Source organism: Perna viridis, chromosome 2, assembly GCF_037379345.1.
Source record: "Perna viridis isolate PV_CMFRI_1.1 ecotype Kerala chromosome 2, ASM3737934v1, whole genome shotgun sequence".
NCBI lineage: Eukaryota > Metazoa > Mollusca > Bivalvia > Mytilida > Mytilidae > Perna > Perna viridis.
The window spans coordinates 15,036,182-15,060,890 of record NC_142446.1 but is presented as its reverse complement, the minus strand read 5'-3'; the positions used below and the strand labels follow the sequence as shown (position 1 = coordinate 15,060,890).

At 33.6% G+C, this 24,709-nt stretch overlaps 3 protein-coding genes across 8 annotated transcripts in view; 1 reads left to right on the top strand and 2 right to left on the bottom strand.

Annotated features, from left to right (window-relative positions):
* Positions 1-1,292: 1,292 nt before the first annotated feature.
* LOC148623777 (eukaryotic translation initiation factor 3 subunit K-like) lies at positions 1,293-12,110 on the bottom strand. Of its 2 annotated transcripts, none has more exons than XM_088565888.1 (8): positions 11,952-12,110; positions 6,778-6,876; positions 6,324-6,444; positions 6,023-6,097; positions 4,685-4,760; positions 3,141-3,218; positions 2,160-2,285; positions 1,293-1,419 (listed from the first exon to the last, which is right to left on the bottom strand). In XM_088565888.1, the coding sequence occupies exons 1-8, from the start codon at positions 12,002-12,004 to the stop codon at positions 1,385-1,387; spliced, it is 663 nt and encodes a 220-aa protein (XP_088422014.1). In that variant the 5' UTR covers positions 12,005-12,110; the 3' UTR covers positions 1,293-1,384. The 2 variants fall into 2 exon arrangements, with proteins under 2 accessions (XP_088422014.1, XP_088422015.1); XM_088565889.1 differs by having other exon boundaries at positions 11,932-12,071.
* Positions 12,111-14,727: 2,617 nt separating this feature from the next.
* Positions 14,728-22,838, top strand: LOC148623776 (tetratricopeptide repeat protein 9C-like). The gene is made up of 3 exons (XM_088565881.1): positions 14,728-15,032; positions 20,979-21,152; positions 22,419-22,838. The coding sequence occupies exons 1-3, from the start codon at positions 14,759-14,761 to the stop codon at positions 22,526-22,528; spliced, it is 558 nt and encodes a 185-aa protein (XP_088422007.1). The 5' UTR covers positions 14,728-14,758; the 3' UTR covers positions 22,529-22,838.
* Positions 22,839-22,938: 100 nt separating this feature from the next.
* LOC148623774 (tRNA (32-2'-O)-methyltransferase regulator THADA-like) overlaps positions 22,939-24,709 on the bottom strand; it is a 51,872-nt gene continuing 50,101 nt past the window's right edge. For 4 of the 5 annotated variants that reach the window (XM_088565877.1, XM_088565875.1, XM_088565876.1 and 1 more), the window contains 2 exons: positions 23,540-23,673; positions 22,939-23,026 (listed from right to left, as the gene is read on the bottom strand). In XM_088565877.1, coding sequence (XP_088422003.1) covers positions 22,961-23,026; positions 23,540-23,673 — 200 coding nt within the window. In that variant the 3' untranslated portion in view covers positions 22,939-22,960. Of the gene's footprint in view, positions 23,027-23,539; positions 23,674-24,059; positions 24,113-24,709 lie in introns of those variants that run through there. The other variant, XM_088565878.1, reaches the window with a different exon arrangement.

The window sequence follows — 24,709 nt, the reverse complement described above, 5'->3', positions numbered from 1 at the left end:
TAACACGGACCGTGTTTTTCAATGAATCAAAAATCACAAACATCAATTCTATGCAGGATTCTCTCAGGAACATTCATACTGTTTGGTTCCAGTTGGTTAAGTGGTGTCAGAGGAGAAGATTTTGAAAAGTCTAATATGGCTTAATAGAAATCATGATTATTGCCATCTAGGCGACAAGAAGTTGTTATGGACCCACAGATGGGCAGACGGACAACTACCATTATTATGTCCCTCTGTCCCATGCAGCTGGGGACAAAAATAATATTTTTCATTACTGTGATTTTTGAATTAAGCTAATTGATTTAGTGGTCAGTCAGAAACTTATTGCCATCCCAAGACACTTCCATATGCTTTTATTGAATAAAGAAAATTGCTAGTAGTGATCATAATCATGGAGTTACAGTTCTAGTATTCCCAGTTTTGCCATAATATACTGAAACAAAAATGTGGTCATAAGAATATTCAAGAGCTCAGTGTTGTGTTTTATGGTTTCAAGGCCTTAGCTATACTCCAGTGTTTTAGCTCACCTGGCCGTAAGCCATGTGAGCTATTGCCATCACTTGGCATCCGACGTCGTCCTTCACAATTTCTTCAAACATCTTCACCTCTAAAACTACTAAATAGATTTGTATGAAACTTATCATGACTGTTCCTTAGAGTATCCTGCACAAAATCACCGTTTAATTTTTGATCGGTTAAAAAACATGGCTGCATGTTGCTAAAAATAGAACATAGGGGTCAGACAGCAGATTTTTGCATATATCTCCAAAACTGTTAGGTTTGGCCAATATCTTTCAATTGCTGAAATATCCTTATAATAAGGCCTACAAAAGTCTACTGGATCAAAGTTGTCAGATGACTCCATGTGAGGGTTATTGTCCTTGAAAGGTGAAAAATGACATTTTTTAACAGTTTTCAGCCTATATCTTGAAAACTATGATAGATAGAATGAAACTTTTGACTGATGAAATGATCCTCATGATAAGTCCTGCCAAAGTCTTCATGGAGTCAAAATTGTCAGACTTCTTGAAAGGCAAAAATTTAACCTGGTGAGCAATTCAGGCTCCTGGGAGCCTCTTGTTTTCAATTGTTAAGATTATTGTATTACAAGTCAATAGTTATATTTCAAGTGTTGTACCAAGATTATTTTACCAAATGCACACCTTCCAAAGAATCATGGACACTATTTTTTTTTTATCAAAGGAAGAAATGTGCTGACAAGATAAAATGTAAGCTGACATATGCAGTAATACAAGCCTGATTGATTCTAACAATCACACAAAAAATCAACGTTCATTTTAATTTTTTTTTATTGCCCCCTATCCCTGTTTCAGAGAAGTGTACAGTTTTGACAACATATAATATGAAAAGTCTTCATTGCCGTTTATCTTTTATATGAAGCCATAATACCTGCTACACCTGAAAAAAAAATGTTAAAAAATGAATTATGATAACAAAACATGTAGATAAATATTTGAATATAAAACTAAAACTAAGTAAATGAAACAAATTGACTTGGGATCTTCCTTCGGTATATAATACACATATGATACAATGCTTCTTCAGGGACAAACATATAACCTGAGAAGAGTATAATCATGTCAAAATTATGTTAAAAGCCAACCTTACACTAATTGCTTCAGAAGATATTTTAGATTTAAATAGCTGGTATATATCCTAACAATCTACAGGATAAGTACAACCCCAATAATCAATCCCAGCCTTTCTTTGCATATATGATACCATGTACAATTTCAAAGAGATCCATTCACACTAACTTAAGTTATTGTCCAGACATCAATTTATGAAAAGGCATGTTTATTGCCCATAATTCCTAAATGGTTCAAGTCACAACACCCAAAAACAATCCCTGGCATCTTTTTTTGGCATGACCTGACTTGTATGATATCAAATAAGATATACATCAACTTCTACTTTAGTTATTGTCTGGACATAAAGTGTCTATATATGACAACAACAGCATAATACCATAACATGAATTTTTTGCAGTTTTCAAATAAGTTTTGACCAAATAAGTGCAATACCTCAGTTAAACACTTAAAACTACCGAATATAAATAATATTGAGTTTAAGCCAGGTTGAGGTCAAAATACAATGACATACATGCATCATTACATTTAACTCAAATCATAACTTACTTTCAAAGGTAATTTTTTCTGTGATATTTTTAGTTTTGATATTTTCCTCCTGGTTGGTGATAAAAACATTGCCATCATTCTGTATAGACCAACCATACTTTGAAATCCATTGCTTCACTTGAGATTCTAAAAAACAGATGTGATTTGAAATGTAAAGACTACTTACATATGCCTTATCAATTTCTGAAACAGGAGGAGTATCGGATAAGAGATGGGTCATCCCATGTCCCCATACTAAAAAATGACAACATCCATGTTTTGCTACATAAAACCCCTCATTGATTCATATCAAAATTTTTAAAGGAGGTGCACAATGGAAATATGCAATAAAGATTCTGTTAAAGTTTCATTCAATTCCATTCAGTGCCAGTGGTATAGGAGTAGTAACTAATAAGAGATGCACCCCCTATGAAACAGTAGGATGGATAGACAATCCCATCATTATACACCCCACTTTGCAAGTGGGGAATATAAAAAAAGGATTTAAATCACAAATTTGGTTATGTAACAACAAAATGTACTTGTGTCAAAGTTATAAAGCAATACTAAGACAGTAGTACACATTTTTTCAAACCCTTTCTAACTAAGTACAAGTATAAACTAGAAAAACTGTGAGCACAATGGGAGTATGTAATCAAGATTCTTTGAAAGTTTCATTCAATTCCATTCAGTGGTATAGGAGGAGTAATGGATAAGAGATGGGTCCCCATATCCCCATATTCACAAATGACAAAGTCCATGTTTTGCTTTGTAAAATCCCCCAACTAATTTGGGTCAAAATCTAAAATAGGAGGTGTACAATGGAAACATGCACTCAAAATTCTGTGAAAGTTTCATTCAATTCCATTCAGTGGTATAGGAGGAGTAACAGATAAGAGATGGGTCCCCCCCCCTAGGTAACGGAAGGAAGGATGGACTATCACTAAGTGGGAGTATAAAAAAGCATACTACCCAGAACTTTGTACACCCGACAAAAATTACCTGGTATACCACCCAGTAAATCTGTTAATGTGTCAAATGGTATGGTCTGGTATGTAGCACTAACAACATGACATACAACTGAAATACATAACAATATGTAAACAATTTTCAATCAAAACAAGATGCCATACAGGGATCTTCATGGATCAAAACGAACACATGGCTCACTCTCTGCTTGGACAAATTTTAATCGTGGCGTGTGTCCTTTCACACAGAAAACTTGCCAAAAAATTATGATTAGGTTGAATATGACATATTTAATAGCACAAGCTACATCATAGAAACCAACAATGGTATTTTTTTCTGTCTGTATTGTCTATTTCAATTATAACAAGGTAAAAATTTCCCTTCCATAGGCTTGACCATAGGTCCACAGCTCTAGAGAATTTAAAACCACTAGAAGGTATCGTCATTTTGTTGATACCATTAAAGCATGTGCATTTAACAAGTTCTTCATAATTTAACAACAAGAACTTAGACAGTAAAACGTCGTTTTCGTCCGAATTGTGTCTTTAAACAATTCTTTAGAACTTCTGGGAATCGTTCCATCACATTTTCATAAAAGTTAGGCAAACTGAACTGCTTTTCTCTGTCTGATAATTGCCGAGATCCTTAAGACATTGTTGTATAAATTAAGATCGTCTTCTTCACTCTCGGATCACATCAATCTTTACCAAATTGAATTAAACTCTATATACTTTCTATATTTTATTCAATGAAACGTTTTCAAATTTTGTTCATTTAAAATTAAACAATAGAAATCATTCAGCTTTTTTCAATCCCATTGATTTTGCCAACGATGATAATCGTAAATTTGACAGATTCGAGATGTGTTTACACACGCGTTCCACTCCCTGACACATTAATCCAACATAAATTACCAATCAAAACATTGAAATTACCATTAGAATAAACACATGTGCCAATCATATAGATTTATGACAGGTATAGGTGATTAATGAACAAGAGTAATTGGGAAATATGGTGCCGATTTGCAATCCATGACACAAATTTCAATACATGGCGCAGCACCATGCAAAAAGAGGCCGTGGAGAACCCTGGTCATACTAAGTTTATCCTCACATGATTCTAATAATATCTTGTTCATGAAACTGGGGAGTGGGTTTGGGCAAACTAATAAAGTTTATCTTGTTCTTAATCACAACAATTAGATCAACAATAAGCTTTTCTTAACATTTTAATGATAACATCCATTTCCCCCTTAGCTCTTTATTTACAAAAGAAATAGGGTAAAAACCTAAAACTATAGGGCCCTCTGTCATGTCTCTAGGAGCATGTATTAAAATTTCGAAAAGATCAGATAAGTTTTACTCAAGTTATGGTATATAAACTAAAGTTAACCAACGACAACAACAACTGGGTGATACCATTATACAATTGAAATTTTTTGTTTTGGTCGTATCAAAATATGTGTTGAACTTTTGCCTATCATACCAAATCTTTTTACTACATTTGTAAAAAAAATGTGACAATTACTTAAATGTTAAATATGCTATTTAATAGTGACAATAATTGTTACTAACATTTTCTTATACTATCCTCAAAGCCTCTAATACCATGAACACTGGAACTTAAATCCTGGTCTACCTTTAAACATTCCTGAAAAAATGTATTGCTAGACTAAATTCATCGAAACTGAAATGGCTATCAATGGCAGAGTGGATAAAAAGCAAAATATTAATGATTTCTGATCCAGTAATTTTTTAAATGCAAATTGATAATAACCTCTAATCAAAAAGTTTTAGTAAACATGAAGTTACATCTATAAAACAAAATTGACAGGATATGAATTGTTTCAAACAATTGGAAGTCAGTAGTTTACCATGTTAACCCAGGAGCCTTAAATAATTCAATTCTGAAGCATAAATCTAAAACATTAGGCATCACTTTTTTAAAATTTTGTACTTATAGGGTTGAAATCATTTAAAGACCTGTTTTTGTCTGTGATATTTTTTAAAAAAGATAGTATTGTATTTGTGGTGCTATTAATTGCCATTGGGTGGTAATTTTTTTCCTATGTATTATTTTGGGTCATTTTTTCACAAACAAAAACAAGTTTTTGTCTGAAATACATGTATAGCACCACACACAACCCTCCTATCTTTTTAGTGTCATATTGGCTTGCTGGATGTACCATGCTTTATTAATAAGCACAAACTCTCAAGGTTCTTTGTAATGACTAATTCAAATTTCTTTAGAGGCCATAGGATCAATCACAAAACAAAACTAGAAACACCGTGACTTAAACTCACAAAGGATACCCTCAACCACTCACATATTTTTATGCTGATCTGAGTCACTGAAGCTAAAACATTTTGATGCTAAGGTGAACAAGCATAATGAGAGTATGGCAATACAAAGTTCCCTACTGGAAGAAATTTATATTGAAGAGAACAGAATGAAAACTTCAAGCATAATTTGTTACAGAGAAAAGTGCATGAAAACTGAGCCTGCAATAATTTTATGTCCAAGGGCCATGACTCAGCAAAAAAATGAACAGACAAGAATAAAAACTGAACTTGATCTTTAACTTGTCATAGTTAAGCAATGCACCAAATATCAATTGTATATCTGAAGGCATGACGAATAAAGTGCGGAAAACTGATTTGCCAGACTGATGGACAGAATGCAAACCTTATGTCCCCTTCGGCGAAAGTCATGTGTAGGGGGACTAAAAAACATTCAAGGACAAAGCCAGGTGATATATGGTATAAATATTAAAAATCCAATGATTTGAACTTGATTTGAATCTGTACAGATAGACGGAAAGACAGACAGAGTGATTCCTATAAAACCCTCTGAACTTTCTTTGTGAGGATATAAAAATTTAAATAAATTTCAATAAAATACAATGTACAAACCCAAAAACTTCTGAACTGACACATCTCCAACATTTCAGCCATGTGTAGTATTTTCATTATAGGTTCCTCTTCTTGCTGAGAAATGAAAAATAATTACATGTAATCAAAATAATTTTTTATCATTCAATTATTATATCCCATTATTATATCGAACATCATTTACTATGCAATTTATTTCTATCTTTCCCTATAGAAATATCTCCAGACTTCAAAGAATTGAAAATTTAAAGTGTAGTTATGGAAAAGACTACGCTAGATACAAAACAAATTCTATTGATTATACCTAAATGACCCCACTTACTTTATTCAGGTCTATCAAACATTTACACAGTGTGAAGTCTGTATGTGGAAGATTGGTTAATGCCTTGATCAGAATCTGTGAGGCTACTGTTGTCTGGTAATACATGGGATTAAACTGGTAACTGTTGATAGATCATTGTATTTCACTTAAAGTCAAAGAAACTATTGTAGACAGTAAAACATGTCCAAACCAATACTTTAACTAAGTAATTTGAGTCTAATCCAACCAGGTAATAGATACCTCTTAAAATTCCTAACACCACTACAAAGTTTACTGTGAAAGTTTAAAATCTGGTATAAAAGTTCCCTGCAGACACATGCTAATGAATTTTTTAGTCTAGGGGAAGTAAGACTTAGAAAATAATCCCTGTTAAAAACTTAAACGAAGATTTATATTATTCTACAATATCATATGTGTACAAGTGTTAGACATCATACTGATGTTAAAAACTTACAGTTTCAATACAGCTAAATTTGCCTCCAAGTCATAGGTGTTTTCTTGTGCTTGCATATTAATGTATTTTTCCAGAGTTCCTAAATTTTCTGGATTATACCTAATAAAATAAAACAAAATAAGTAAAGTAATAAAAATATCCACATGTGTTCCAAATATAGGCTTAGAAAAGTTAATGTTGAGTAATACCTTCAATTTATTGATTTAATTAATACATTTTTTGTTGTTATAACATTTCTAGTATGACAGTGTTCAAGCTAGGCCACTTTCAAAAGGCTGTCTGCCCACCCTTTTCCAAGTGACATCCTGCCCTTTTTCAAAGTCATAATTTATGATTGACCAAAGGTTATTTGTACATGTTGATTGACTCTCTGGAATGGTTTGAAATAATTAAAATTCAATATGAGAGCCATAAAAAATTTGACTGAAGAATGTGTTAATTGCCATCTAAATAGATAAAGGAAAGTTTAATGCCAGTTAAATAATCACCAAGGAATAATCACAGCTGATCAGGGTTACATGTATCAAAAGTCTTGCTTGCAATGGTTATAATAAATACTATTCCATAAGTTTTTAGGGATTCTGAAAATTTGGTAGAGCAATCTTTAAATAATAAAAGTTACAAAAAAAACAAAACACTGTTATATATTCAATGAATACAGCAGCTATGTTGCCTCAGAGGTAAACAGAGGTAGAAAGGCGTTATCTTGGATCACAATGGTGAAATGTGACCATGTATATACATTTTGCAGACGACTATAAACCTTATTTCAATTAACATGCCCTTCCTGAAAATTCAACAGCATGCCAAAGTGCCCTTACTGAAGACCTGCACTGTATGACCCAGTGAAAGAAACTAGCAGTAGATCTACGGACCGAGTCTATGTAAAATCAAGCAGGTCTATGATGAAATTTGCTGAAGTTGTTTTGTACAGTGCAGTCTACATAAAATTGTGATGGGTCTATGTTGACCGAAAATTAAGTTTCTAACACTGAATTATTGACCTACATGTATATGAAGATTATGGAACATAATGCACTGTATACATGAATGTATAACTTTTCAAAACTAAAATCTTAAGCCAAAGATCATGTTTAACTCAATCAGACATGGTCATGCAAATTGTAACTACCAGTAACAGTTATCATATTTTCACGAACCAAAGGATTTACCAACACTTTTTAAAGTAGTCCAGGTTTATCTGAATATTTGAGATAGCTCTGTATTTACTGGCATAGCACAGCTCATCAACCCTCTTCAAATAAATATGACACAGTGCTTTTAGTCCATCATAATCTATGTTAAATATCATTGAGGTGGAATCCATCTCTGTGGGACCCGCCTTGGTAAACATCTGTACATCATCCATGCATTAAATCAATATATTTTTCCTTGAAGTTAAAGGAAAAAATTCAGGAACCATGGTACACAACAAAGCAGCTTAAGCAGATCTACCCTCATACCAAAAATCAAAAGTCTACCCAAAAAAATTGGGTTTCTCAGTTTCATTCTAGTTCAATTTTCCTTGATTTCTGATGTAGAACATATTCAGAGACCGATCTGTATTCTACTGTTTACCTCCGGGATCTTGAAACTATGCATTACAATGCAAAGTTCTCTGTTTTTTGGCTTTTCTGAACACTTTTATAATTTAAAACTAGATATTTGTCATTTTTTATTAGTATTTTTACACAGAATAATGTTTTGCTTTTAATGCTGAACTCAATGCTCAGAATTTACTAATTTCCATGCATTTGTATGGTAGTGAGGGACCCATTCTCGTGAAACCACAGAGTCATGACAAGAATAACATATCCTATAAAAAGACTAAGGTCTGTTAGGAAGTGCCTCATATAATATGCTCTCAAAGGGAGCTACAAATGTAAATGGTAAAATGAAAAATAAATATTGCAGGATGGCTGGAAGGGGGTTTTCAGCAAGTGAATGTACAACTCCCATGATAAAATGTGGTCACGACAAAACTCTGGAAAGTTAAGAATATGATAAGCAAGGAAAACCGCTATTTCATGTATAGAAATTCATCTAAAACTTCGTATATTGACCACATGAGAAACTTTCGACAAAGCAAAAAATTACATCTCTATATATTGAAACTTTGAAATGTAGTAAAAACACCCGCTACACAAAATGTTAAATAGACATGCATGTTATTTGTTTGGAACTTCTCAGACATTTTCCAAAAACTTACTAATAGATGTGTTAAAACTGGACTTTCTCAGTTGAACTCGAAAATGTTTGACTGGTAAAAAAATCAAAAGTTTTTAAAGATCTTTTGCCAAACCTTGAGATGTAAAATATCATCAATCAAATTCAACAAAGGTGGTAGCAGTAAATGAAATGAATCCACTTTATTTAAGAGGGAACCTTCCAAATGCTTCCCTCACACTTTCGGCTAATGCCTTCCTCATTTTATGAATGGATCAAGCAGCTCTGAGACCTGATTTGGAGCATGTTAGATTGCACCTGCCCCATATTCTTATTGCAAAATTTAACTTGTTCACGAGTAGTTCACAGTAGTGGCAGCCGGGGAATTTATATTACAGGGACTGATCACTCCTAAAAAAGTCTTTATAATGAACCAAAATAACTATGCCGCCCAGGCCTTTGTACTGGATAAACTTGAAGCCTATACGGTTTATATTTGACTTAAGCATACTAGGGAATGAGAAATTATCCAGGATTTTAGTTATATAAGTCATAAAATTAACAAATTGATTATGACAAAATTACAATGAAAATACTGAGGAAGGGTGTGTTCTCAAAACACTAAAATATAATAAAAATGGCAAAAATTTACCTGTAAAAATCAATAATCATTTATTAGTTATCAGTGCTTGCCCCAGGGAAAATTAATGAAATTGGTCAACCTCTTAACTGTTAATTAAGTATTTCAAACTCATTATATTGCAATAAAAATTATATAATTTTAAAGAAGTTTCTTTTCTCTTTTAATTGGTAATAAATTCAAAAGGTTGAACAAACAGGAAGACGTAATGATTAACAACTTACTGAAGTATAGTGTTTGAAATTCAAAACTGATATTTCTTTCTCAAGAGATAGGTACATTACACTCATAGTGGAGTGGTTCTCTAACACTTTAGTCCGACCTGAGTGAAACTCTGTGTTACACCGACATTGAGTGTTTAACACCCATATTCCACCTAGCCAACACCAACCTTTGTATATTATAATAGTCGTTAAATTCAATGAGGCATAACAAGGAATTCATTATAAGATACAATGTATATTCTGTTTTGTTTCTCAGGTAATTCGGAGTACTCCAGTTAGTATAAAAATTTAGTCATGTCAATAAAAATTCATCATCATATAAATTTTTTTTAATTTTGTACATGTCTATCATTTATTGATGTGTTGTTTTTTATTTACAGCTACATCCAATGAGTGTGAGATATGTAGAAATATTAATGCATATTTTTCTCAAGTAATACTGCAATATTTTGATATTTTAATTTGGCACTTTTAAATTGATAATTACTGGTTCTATTAATAATTATAAATAAAACACTTAGAACATACTGACAGTTGTAATTTGATTAGAGTGTTAAAACAGTCTGGTGACGCATTTTGTTTCTGATAGTTTTAATATTTGAACAGCTTTTCCAGTAATAAAAGAAACTAATTACAGGTCCCAAGACATCTATATAATGTGTACATAAGAATTGCAAAGTAGAAGCCCTTAATTAGGACTGCTAACATGTCAGTAATAATTATAAGTTACAATACATTGTCCACTAAGTTTCCGGCCACTTAAAATGCTTAACTCTGAGACATTTCAAATAAAACCTACAGTAATTTTTATTCTGAAGATAAGTTTCGTTAAATGATTTCAAACTTTAATTGATGCCGATCGATGTTTACTCCCGTATTAAAACAATCCATTGACAAACCTCACACAAATACAAATGTATGTTACACATGTATATCTATTTTTAGAAATTTAAATGAACACATTGCTTACAATGTCTCCGATGTGTGTCTGGTCATCAAACAGACTGCAATTAATTATAACTCAATACTGGACAGTTATGAAGTATGCATCAACGATAAATGTCTTTTTTATTGATTGTGCTGACGGCTTGGATTAAAGCTGGACAAATCAACAACTGACTCATGTTACTAGTATAGATTTCGGCAAATGGATTGAGAATTTTCACAAGTCCCTTGGACTCCCCTGTAGTGACTTTCAGGGGTACCCAATGAATTTTGGAGGTTAGTGACCTGGGAGCTTGGGTACTAATGTTCATATTGTCGGCGGAGATCAATGAGATTAACTTCACCATGCAGGGTGAATTTCACACCCAGGTCAGTGATTCTCTGTACACAAATAACAACCAGAATATACAATGTCCCAAGTGGGTGGGTGTAACACTCACATTTCATCATGAAAAAGTCCAACTGACGCGGTGTTTCACCGACTAACACAGATTTAAAACTCTGACGTAAGGGTTAGAGGAACTAACGTCGCTGAGTGTAGAGTACATTCATTTCTTCATCATTTTATTGTTATTCAAAGAACATTTATTAAAAATTTCAGTAGATTTTTTTCTCTTCCATTTGATATTAATTTCATTATAATAGAAGATATAGTTTTCACAAACATTCAACGACAAATCAACCTTCAAAAACTTTAAAAAAAGCAAGTTTGTTTGTCGTTTCTGAACAAATTTACATTCCTAGTATTTCAAATAAATAATATATGTGCCATTATCCAATCTTTTACCTTCAATTTGGTACATCACTAGTTAAAATCCACCCAGTGGTTTTTCCAAACATTCTTAGCAAACATACCCTATTTTCAACAGAGAAACTGAAGAAAATTGGCTAACAAACAGCCAACAAGCAATGGCAGTGTTCTATACAGATTATTACAAGTGACTTTAATATACACTCCTTGTGGCAGCACTAGTTCCTGTGTTTTACCTTAAAATTTTGGCTTGGTAGCCACATGCACTGGTCACTTTACTATAAAAACGCACCCATAGAAATACGTGTGGATAGTAGACTGACAAGTGCCTGTGGCTACTAAGCCAAATACGCAAGAATTAGTCTAGTGCCGGTGCCGGCGGTGGCGGTAGTGCCACTTCTGTGAAATATTTCTAACCACCCCCTTACGTCTTCACTACACCAACAACCTGTCTATCCCTTTCAACAGTGCCGCAACTTGGGCCCGCATAGCATCTGCCATTTTGTTTATCTCAATGTTTTTTCTTCTTAACCAAAATATATTCACAACAGATGTCAGTGCGTTCACGTTTTCAAGCGCAAATCTGACAATGATCGCTGTCGCAAAACGGTCCAAAAAGGGCTAAAGACCTAAAACCGATTCCACCAGGGATGACACAAATAAGAACGAAAATAGGTGGTATCCCAATAAAAAGTCTGATAAATAATTACGGTCTAGTAGCCACAAACAAATGAGGTTGGGAAAAAATGCTTTGCCTTTTTTATTCATTCATGCCAAGAAGTGTTTATTAGACCAGAGATCTATAATTACAGGTCTATGATAAGATATAAAGTTCCTGTTCATGCTTTTAAAATTATTTATTGCTTTTGCAATTATTATTATAGGGATTTTATATCACACTAAATATACACTCCCTGTTGTCGGTCAAACAATTGTACTTGCCACTATAAAAGTCCTATAGAGTGAATCAAAATAGCAAGTTCATCAACATTCATTTGGTTAGATACCTGAGTCTGTCTTAATCCTGGGACTGGCCAGATACGGAATGTTAACATTTTGGGTCCGGTGTCCCAGTTTGTTATCATTCTACATCCGTTTGTGTATTCTTCTATACCCCCGTATAAGTTTGGAGAATTTCCATGCATGCCAGGGGAACCCAAAATTATAGGCAGTGGGGACCCAAAATATTAATCTACATTCTGTACCCGTCCGGAGCCAGAATTATACAACACATCGGAAGCATGCAGAAAAGCAACATTCAGTAATCCAGGACTGCATTTGAAATCCTTATATAAATTGAGAGAAACTGTTTTCAGTCCAGAAATGGGAGGCTGTTCAGTGGTGGAACCAGATGGGGCGCATGGGGTTGGCATCCCCACTTTCGTTGGAAAATAATGGCAAGCCGTCGTGGAATTTGTTCCCCATTTATTGATATTATTTATCAACATGTGCATAAATGTTTTATTGATATAAAAAATAAATGAATTAGTAACATATTGATAAATATTTATAAACATGTTGATAAATCATTTATTGATATCAATAAATTGAACGAATGATTAACACGATAATAAAATTAATTAACGTGTTATTAAATATTATCCTGGATGATGCATGCCGGACAATATCATATAAAATAAGCAGTTACACACATTTATCTCACCATGATTAAACCACATATAGTGGCACCCTCTTTCACTTGTTATTGATATCAAGAAAGGATTTTTTGACATGTTAATCAGGCGCGTAGCTGCCGTTAGGCAAAAAAAGCTTTTGCCTGCACTTAATTTTGCCATTTTTTTTGGAGATAAAATACATCTAGGAGAGGCATAAATGATGCTCTAAAACGCTATCTCCGCATAGCGCATGACTCAGTAAACATTGAAATTCAATCCGCACCATATAATCCGTCAAAGCTGTTTGAAGAAAATAAGCAATGTATCAAAATTTATTTAATTCCAAGCGACAAATAAGTAAAATGAACAATAAATACAAATAATTTGAATGTTGTAAAGTCGATTTTAAGAAGATTAAAGTTTTGAATTTCACGAGGACTGACTTGTTTCTGTTTGGTATATGGCAGTAGAGTTAAGGGGTGAAATTTGTGTTTAGGCAGTTATAAATCCAAGACCATAACAGTTTCCTGGTCATTTGTCTCTTCAAGAGTTTTATCATATTGTAATGCTTCAATTTCTTTAAGTGCGGACCACTTTATGTTAAATTGAGACGGACACTCTGGCTCCGAGTCCGACATGACTGAAATGACAGGGGAAGTCGTCTGCAAACTGATAATGAATCGAATCTGAACGAGATTTGGGATTTGCCATATATATGACGGTGAAAAAAAAATACAAACAAAATCATTATTTGGTTTACATGAAATCTTTTATTTCATTCAGGTGAAAACGAAACAAAACAGCAAAAAATAGATTAACCGGATACGCAATCGCAATTTGTTTATTTCGTATCTATGGTGGTGGCCATGATTAATTTACGCATACCAGAAAAAAGTAGTTCCGCCTATCACGTGAGTGGGAGGAGCCAGAGAGTCGATAACCTGCTAATGCACGGATACAGCAAAAAATAACCGTATACCTTTATTCGTTTAACAAATAACCTCATTGCAGGATAAAAACAATTAATCCTTAATATCAATAAAGTATTTATGGATATCAATAAATAGGTAATAAATTCCACAACGGCTTGCCATAGAAAATTAGTCATTTTCATGTGTAAAATTGACAAAAACTGGCAAATATGATAGCACCCCCTTTTTCTGAGGAACTTCGGATGACACCCCTCCTTTTCAAAGTGTCTGGACCAAGCCGCTGTAATAAACAGTTGCTGAAGTCCAGAATTATATGACACATGACAGCTCATAAGAACAAAATAAATAGACAGTGCCCATATTATATTGTCCAAATATTTTATTATAAACAATTTTCGGCGTTTCAGGACTTACATTTTCTCAAAATTTGTTCCCATTCCCCCTCAATATAAATCAAGTGGTTGCACTACTTGAGTGAAAGTTATGGTCTTCGTTGTAAAGGATTGAACTTTCGGTATTCAAGTATATTTCCTTGAACAGTTGTCGTATTTCTATCTAAAACTAAATATAAAAAAGGATTCAAAAAGCTTGGATAAAATTAGACAGAATAATATAGAAACTGAAAAATATAGATTATTATGATAGTAAGAAAAAAAATATAACGACAACCGCATATTGTACTTTTTGTTTACATCTTCAACGCGAAAATGGCTGAATCAGAGAAAAAGAGCACAATAAGTAATGCAGAAAAAATGGAAGTTGCAGAACGATTCAAAAAGGAAGGCAATGAATTATACAAAGCCAAAAAGTATAAGGGGGCTATAGGGAAGTATCATAGAGCGATTATTCAGTTAAAAGCAGTTGGACAGAATAAAAGTGTCGGCAGCATAATGGGTTTGTCTGCTGAACAGACGGAAACTCCCGTTGAAATTCTTGACCAAACTAACCGACTTAAAGGAGACTGTTACAATAATTTAGCAGGTACGAATAAAATAGGAAATACCCACAACTCGCCCCCTCAAAAGTTTTCCATCGTCAATACTATTTTAATATGAGGCTGTTTTGCCGGATCCGTGTACTAAGTCTTGTATTTTTGTTAAATATTGATGGCAAAATAGCCAAATACAAATGTAACATTTTATAAGCTATTTTGCTGGATCAGGCTAAATTGTAAATGACATGAAATAAGCTATTTTAACGGATCCAGCAAAATAGCCATGGCCTCAATTTTAATATATTGTGTCATAGATTTGTAATTACAGAGATTTGTAACTACCAAGGCCCCTTGCAGGTCTGGGTGTCAAAAGAATAGGCCTGCAGCAGTGCTAAGCTTGTCGTAAAAGGCAACTAAATAGTGTTCAGAAACCTAGCCGGGGGCTAGGTGCTCCACCCACAGAGCAACAGGGATGTGTGCCCCAGGTGGTGGAATGGGGTACCCCTGGCGTGTTACATGTTGGGGTTGTCAGGCTACAACACGGAAAACCTGACAGCAAACCATAGTGGTGCACCGTCTTGGGAAAGATGCCATGTTCCTCGCACGTTAAAGAACCCTGCTGTGGTATTCAATAGTAGGAACCTTTGCGCTCCGCCACATGAGGCTAAATTGCCCGACCCTACCCATCCCCCCTTTTTCTAGTGGCAACCAAAATTTGTCGACCCTATTGTCCTTGTGTCCCATCCCTTGTTTCATTTCATCATCATTCATGTTCATGTTATCATCAATTTCATGTTCATCGCCTGAATATAGCTGAAATATTGCTGGTCGGGTTTTAAACTGGAATCTCACATGAACACGTGATGGGAAACGAGATCTTGTACTTACTTAATCAACAATGACAACTTGACTTTAAATGTTCATAACTTAAAAAGTATTGTGAATATTGAAATAAAACCTTCAGTTTCCCTTTCTATAGTATCCTAGCTTCATGTTCATACCACATTTTTCTTTCTACCAAAACAAACAAAAAAGAAGTTGCCTACCCCTTTATGGTAATGAAAATAATTCAAAATTGAATTCATTAATTTCACATTAACCTATCACCACTTTTTTGTTTTTAAAGATAACTGATTAAAATCTTCAGTTTCAAGTTTTACGTCTTTTGGGCATCTGCCACAATTATTTCAGATCATTTCATCAGGAGGGGAAAACTTAGTTTAAGATGTAAGTGGAAAGGTCAGGGAATCTTGTGATAATTTTATCAATAAACTGGCTAATTTTGGTAGCAAGTTTCTCATCTCTTAATTATAGGTCTCTGATTGTACAGGGGGTTGATTTACATGTAGGCACAGACCATTTTCTTCTTGAGGGGCTGCGATTTTATGTTGAGTTAATGGTAAATTGTTATTTGACTAAAGTTTATGACAATGTTCCACTTTGTGGGACCTGCTCATAAGCATGATTTTTTTTAAGTAGACTACTATAAAAATCCTTGCCATTAGCAAAGGTAAAATAACGCATGTCAGAATCCCCATTATGGTGATTTTGGCCATATTACAGATTTTTTTATGGCCCACAGTGATTGAGATTACTTGTTCCATTGTGATGACATTATGGGTCTCGGAGAAAAATCTCTTCTTACAGAATTTTTTGGGTTGTCTACAGAATATCAGATTCTTAATTTTCATTTTACCATTTTTGGACCTATCTATATGTACATGTACTATTCAACTCCCTTCCATGGCATTTTCAATAATAAATTTATATTATACCATTTTTGACTTAGCTATTATTTACTGTTCTTGAGGAGCATAATAAACCCCTAGGATATGTTCAATGTACATGTACAATGTATATTTCACAAAATAGATTTGTTTGCTGTTTTTTTTCCAAAAATGGTTCTTTATTTTGTATTCTCTCATCGATCATTTCTTCCACTACCGTTTGTCAACTAAGGTATAGATGCAATTAATTTGGCTAACATCCTCCATCACAAAAATGTTACCAACATAATTCCCCCATACCAATTATTTCATATTCCTATACTTCACCCATTGCATCCAAAATTTTCAATTATAAAAGGCTATTGCAGAACCTCGAGATTGAAGACTTCAAGGCTAAACCACCTGACTGTTCTTGCAAAACTTCTCCATTCAAATATGGTCCTTCTGGTCACATCGTTACGGGAGATTTAACCATTATTGAAAACGAATCTCTGCATAATATCCTTTCTAAAGGTTCCAAGTACCATGAACAATGCTCAATAAATTTGAATTATAACTTTAAAGTTCTTATGGATGCCGTTGAGGACTATGCAAGAAAATGGATAAAACGAGAACAAGAAGACATTGATTCTCTGTCAGAGTGGTTAAGGGCCGTGAGGTCTTTAATTTTGAAACGAATGAAAGTTTTAAGTAGGTCAATGAGTGCCAAGGCTACATCAGTTTTCAAAGACCCCGATGTAGCAAAAACATTGTCTACTATACATGACAAGTATGTTGTCGTACCAGCAAAGCCCAAAACAACATTGTTTTTGTCTGCAAAACTTTTTATATCTAATGTTTATCATCAGAGGTAGACGTAGAAAATAATAGCAGTGATAGAACCTACACTGCTACCACTCTCTCCAAAGAAGAGATTGTGGAAAACCATAAATCTGTGCTATCCTCTTTTGGTCTCTCTACCAAGGACGATGATTGTGATTTACCGTATATGTACTGGATTCCTAAACTTCACAAGAATCCATACAAACAACGTTTCATAGCTGGATCTGAAAAATGTACCACCAAACCTCTTTCAAAACTTTTAACTTCTATACTCACAACTGTCAAAGAGAGTCTACAGTCCTACCACAACACTTGTTACTCCGGTAGTGGTATTAATTCAATGTGGATCCTGAAAAATTCGAAAGATCTTTTGGAGACAATCAGTTCAAGACTGTTATCTGAATAAATAGCATTAAAACCTATGATTTTTCAACACTGTATACTTCTATTCCCCATACTCAGTTAAAATCCCGACTTAAAAACATTATACATTGTTGTTTTTCCAAAAAAGATGGTACACATAGATACAAATATATAGTTCTTGGTAGAGATTCCTCATACTTTGTAAGAAATAATTCCAAATCGTCTTCCAAATATACAGAGGAAGATGTTTATAAAATGCTGGAATTTTTAATCGACAACATATTTTTCCAGTGTGGTTGACGTTTTTCAACAAACGGTCGGCATTCCAATGGGAACAAATTGTGCTCCTTTACTTGCTGACCTATTCCTTCACTCTTATGAGGCTGATTTTATAGCTGATCTGATCAGAAAGAAAGAATATTGTTTGGCTAGATCCTACGATCTCAGTTCGGGGATTTGATACATCGCATCTACCCAAAAGAACTTGAGATAAAGGATACTACAGACACTGTGAAGTCAGCCTCATATCTTGACCTACACTTAGAAATTGATGGTAAAGAAAAACTATTGACTAAACTTTACGACAAACGTGATGACTTTTCATTCAGGATTGTTAACTTTCCTTTCATCTGTGGCAACATCCCTTCGGCTCCTGCGTATGGAGTGTTCATATCACAACTCATACGTTATGCCAGAGCTTGCCGAAACTACGCAGACTTTATGTATTGTGCTAGAACTCTAACAAATAGGCTTCTGGAACAGGGTTATGTTGCTACAAGATTGAAGTCATCACTACAGAAGTTTTATGGTCGTCATCATGAACTCGTGGATCATTATGGTGTATCCATCAGCACCATGAAAACTGATGTATGCAATGGGTCATAGTTTTCCTTTCCTCGTTTGTCTACCCCGGACTTGACTTTTTATGAGCAACTCGGCGGGTGTTTCTAGAAAAGCAGAGGACGCTTACCCTACCGGAGCACATGGTCCATGCTCCCAGTTTTTAGTGGAGTCCGAGTTGCTCATTTACTTTTGTTACTTTGTATGTATGATTTTAGTTACTTTATGTTCTTTGTTGTGTATGTCTGTTTTCCATGTCTGGTCTTTGTCCCTGGATTACATTCTTTTGATTACCCCTATAACCTTGGTTCCCTTGATTACTCTTACATTACTGTTAAGCTACATGTACATTTGTGTATCCCTCCTGTTAGGCAGTCTTTACAAAAGGAGTCTGATGGACTAAATTGATGATATTGCATAGTCAAGAAGAAATTGTTTGACACCAGGCAGGACATCAATCTAGTCAGTACACTAACTCTTAGTAAATTGGTCCAATGAAAACTCTTATAAAATTTATGTACAAAAAAAAAAAACAAATGTACAGTATAAATACATTTACATTTATAGACCTATACAAAACTACTATTAAAACTGCCTTTTTCAAGTTACAAAGTTTTAATACTCCCAACAAAAAATGGAAGCGAAGTCATAAAATATCCCTAAAAAAAAATTCATCTACATGTATATGATGGTTGGGGTTCATGCCCCCCTTTTCTGCCAGTTGTAAACAAAAATCATAGGCAAATGTAATGTTCTTTTCTTTTTTTTTTTTTTTTTTTTTTTAAACCTATGGCAATGTCTGTAAAGTAGAAACATATTAAAGATTTGAAGAGCATCAATAACAGTGTCAACTTGATTCAAGATGTTATTACAGAAATATTTGATACCCATTGTGATATACTGTCATTTTTTTTTAAATCCAGCAAAAGATACTTTGGTCAAGTATTTCTTGGATAGTTAGTAGATGAATAATCGACTTGAACAATTTTTTAAGGAGTTTCTGAAGGGGCACCCCCTTTGTTGCCCTTCAAGAGGAAGAAATTTTAAACCTGTTGTCATACTTCTACCGGAGCAGCTGTTCTATTTTCTTTACTTTGTGGTCTTTTTTTACATTTCTAGTTCCCATAGAATATCTCAGATGTGGGAAATGTTGACAAAAAGCTTCAAGACTCCCAATCTTAAATCACTTAATGGTTGAGTTATACATAGTTGTTTAATATTGTACCAATTTATTTTGCCCAAAGGACTACTTGAGATATTGCCATCGCTTGACATCATTGTCTGTAAACTTTTCTTCAAACATCTTGACAGGTTTTTATGAAAGTTGGCATAAATGTTTATGAGGGTATCCCGTTCAAAACTTGCCCCTATGTATTTTTATGTGTTTCAAAATGTTGCCGCCATGTCCATTTAAAAAACAAAAGGTAAAGCTACTTATTTCTAGGTATATCTGAAAAACAATGAGGGATAGAGAAAAATGAAGACTTTGAACAGCTTTAGCTTTACAAAAGTCTCCATTGGATCTTAGTTGTAGAGGTGACTTATTGTTAGTAATTGCGCTTGAAAGGCAATAAATGATGTTTTTTTTTTTTGCAGTTTTTAGCCATTATCTTGAAAACCATAATAGATATAAAAAAACTTTCCTTGATGAAATGATCCTTATGGTTAGGCCTACCAAAGTCCCCATCAGATTGAAGTTGTAGGACAAGTCCTTGTTTTTTTCTTTCATTTTTAGCTAATACATGTATTTTGAAAATCACAATAGATAGAAAAAAAACCCTTCCAATTAATGAAATGATCCTTGATAATATTCTTAATAATATTGCTTTATGTATTAATTTGAGCCTCCCCGTTTACATTGATATCTAGCCTTTTTTCTGAGAAAGATATTAAAAAGATCATAAATGTACAAAAAATGTGTACCCAATTTTTGTTATGATGTGATCTCATTTCAAACACATTTCAAGACATACATGTACATGTACCAAATGGAGTAAAGGAATGAAATTTGTCTTAAATCTTATATGGTAGGCCATATAAAGACATCTTGCAATTGGTAATTGTTAAATATGATAAGTAATATACAGCACAGTATTCAGTTAAGATGTAATGATACTTCTGATTGTTTAAAATGTACTTACACGCAGTCACTGCACTTAGGTAATTTGACTAATTATCATGAAGTGAAAGTAAATTTTTAGATGCAATAAGATACAGTTTTGTTTTTTTTTTAATTTTCAGCATGCATGTTACAACAAGAAGATCCTAATTATGAGAAAATCATAGAGCACTGTGATAATGCTTTAGAGGTGTCCCATGGAAATGTAAAAGCATTGTATAGAAAAGGAGTAGCCTCTTATCATCTAAAAAACTTTGATGATGCATTAAATCTTCTCCTACAATCAGGACAAAATGGTTAGTACAAAAAAATTTAGGTGCTTTATTTTCAGACCAGACCTGAGTGAAATTTGACTATGACATTGAAAATCAGTAAGGTATTAGATGTGTACATGTATGTGCCAAATTTAAAAATTAGTTTGAGTGTTCACAGATAGACGAACTGGTGGTAGCATTACTTTATTCCTTGGAAACTTTGTTCTCAAGAAAACGGAAATTCTTCCAATCGAGTTATATATGATAGATATTGTCAAATGGTTGCAAGGGGAGATAATCCATCTCAGTGTTCCAGAGAATTAGGACAAAAGGGGCACAGTCATAAAACAAAAATGAATTTAAAAAAAAATGAGAAAAAAAAATGGCCAAGGTTTGACTAGCATTAAAAGGCATCCATAATATATCTTGGTGAAATATTGATATTGCTATCAAGCCTATTATATTCTAAATATTGTTTCCAAAAGCATTTTAAAGTTGTCTAATCAGTGGGGAGACATGGTTACATGTAGCAAATTTGTCTTTGTTGTAAAATCTAGATGAATTAGCAATTAAGTATTAATTTCAATTCCATCAGATTAAAAAATTAAATGTTTGTACAGTTATGATCCTTTTTTATTTGCGCTCCACTGCAATGGGATTGAGGGACATAGTTACATGTATGGTGTTCGTCTGTCTGTCACACTTGTCTTGCAGATGCAGCTCTGGAACCACTGAACAAATCTTGTTGAAGTTAGGTACCATACTTAGTTGATTATACTGCACCACCATTTTGATTTGACAAATGTTACATGAGTTATGGGACATTGATTGTTTTCCTGCCTTGAACACTATAGTTACACTTTGTAGAAAACAAATCCTCCTACTCCACTGGATGGATTTTGTTAAAGTTTTACAGAATTGTATGGCACAATATGTAGTTGACCATATTGTGCCACCATTTTGATTAGACTTAACAGACAAACTAATTTTTGTTCCCTTGTGGTCATAAAGCTTCTGTAATCATGGAGATAATTCCAAGTTTTGTTATAAATAACATGTTTTATAAGTGTTATGCATCTAAATTATGTAGGGTTTTCAATGATACACATTTTTGTATTTCTACTGGGTTTCAAACTTAAGCTGTGACAGGGGCATATGGCTATGTGTAGTCAACTTGTTATTGCTAGAAGGGGACAATACCTATTACATATACTAGTGCTACATTTATGTACAATAATACAAGATTTATGAATGAATTTGGTGGTGACACATTATCAACTTTTCTGCCATGCTGCATGTTTATTTCAGATTCTCAAACAAGGAAGTTTATAACTCTAAGTAAAGAAGCCATTGCTCAACAGGAAAAAGAACTGAAAGCAGCTTACCAGAAAATGTTCAAACAAACTGATAAAACATGATGATATAACAGTATTAATGGCTACAAAGTTATAGGATGAAGACAACTTGAATAATGGTGTGAATCGTATTGAGCTTCATAGTATCTAGAGAAAGATCACAAAAACAATTTGACTGGTCCAGAGAGAAATTATGAGAGGGACATTATTTAGTGCTCTTAGACTGGTAATAGTATCCAATACTGTCCCACTATGATAATAATTGTTGTACCCCCAATGGTAAAAGTGGAGGTATTTAAGACTTCTCTATATACCAGTATAATTGAGCACCAAAGATAATCCTATCATTAAAGAATGTCATTTCTACAGTGAAGGTTGTTTTGTTTATTTCCAACTGCCAAATGGATTATGACTTCAGTTCCTAATCAATGCACAGACTTCATTTCTAAAAAATTCTAGCAATGATTTACTACTTTAATTTTTTTTAAAGTTTTATTACTGAGAACAATCTTGCATCAAAGTCAGTAGTCTGTTTCTAAATGATGCAGGGAAAGCTCCTCTCTGAAAATGATAAGAAAGGTACAATTATATTGATGACTAGACTTCCTCTAAAATTAATAAGTTCTCAACCAACAGAAGATAACACAACTTTATTTCAGTTTAAGATAAAAGCATTTAGGCTTAAGAACAATCTGAATAGTGATAATAAATAGAATTGTGGTTCCAATGCAGATATACACATAAAAGTTAAAAACAATCTAGTTGTACACCATATGAATTGCTCATTAAATAACAAAAGGTTGGCAAGAAATAAGTTATACTTATCTTTATACATGTAAAAATTAAGGGCCTTGAAAGACGAATAATGGAAGAAAAGGGCACTATAGCTAACAAAATGCTTGGATATATCTGGAAAGCATTGAAACTTTTTTCAAATTAAAATTTTTATATGATATGATATGATATGATTTCTCAGATAGATACCAAAGCTGCTGAAGAAGTTTTATAAAAAGATTGGGACTGACTAGCATCCTCTTCAGAAAATTTGTTAACTTAAGGTGAGAGGAAAATTACCTGTATGAAGTTCAATAAATATTGTCCTTCCATTTGCAGTTTCCCATCAGACACCACTGTAATTAGATAAGCTGCCAGCAGTAAACCTCCTACAATCTCCAATGCTATCCCATCTGTAAGTACTGCCAAAAACCCTATAAAACATTAATACCATCCCATCTGTAAGTACTGCCAAAACTCTATAAAACATTAATACCATCCCATCTGTAAGTACTGCCAAAACTCTATAAAACATTAATACCATCCCATCTGTAAGTACTGCCAAAACTCTATAAAACATTAATACCATCCCATCTGTAAGTACTGCCAAAACTCTATAAAACATTAATACTATCTGCCAAAAAAACCTATTCAACATAATACTATCCCATCTGTAGGTAATGCAAGAAACCCCAGAAAACATTAATACTATCCCATATTTAAGTACTGCTGAAAACCCTATAAAATTTTATACCATCCCATCTGGAAATACTGCCCAAAACCCTATAAAAACCTATACCATCCCATCTGTAGGTACTGCCAAATGCCCTATTAATCATAAAACTATCCCATCAGTAAGTACTGCCAAAAACCCTATAAAAACATTAATACTATCCCATCCATAAAATAAAAAATAACCAACAATAAGAAAAAAACGTAAAAAGAAATTCTTGACAAAATGCACTTCTTAAATCCTTGTTATAAAATCAGATGGATTTAATGGGGTGGGGAGCTTGTTTCAAACATGTCCTACCTATTACTGGTAACAAACTTTAGTAATTCAGAGGCATAGCACAAACATCTTGATAGAAAGGATGCCTTGCTATATTTGAACCAGTTTTAATTAGCTACCAAGTGAAAAAAATGAAAATTATTGGTACAGCCCTAGGTGTACCTGTCGTACCAGGCACTATGTCCGTAATTTATTAAGAAATGTAGGTGTGAGAGCACTTACAATATCATACAGATGAACATTTTTTAAGTTCAAAGGGTGTGAATTCTTACACAAGGTATTGGTGGAGGCAAACGTCAGTATAAATCTTATAAAAATGCATAGAGAAAAGAAAGTGTGAGAGTGCTTACAATGTTGGGATGCACAAACAGATGCTGGCATTTCTATGTCCCTGCTCAGTGTTGCAGCAGAGAACCAAGATATGCCTATTTATGATTTTTTAGTAGGTATTAAACTAA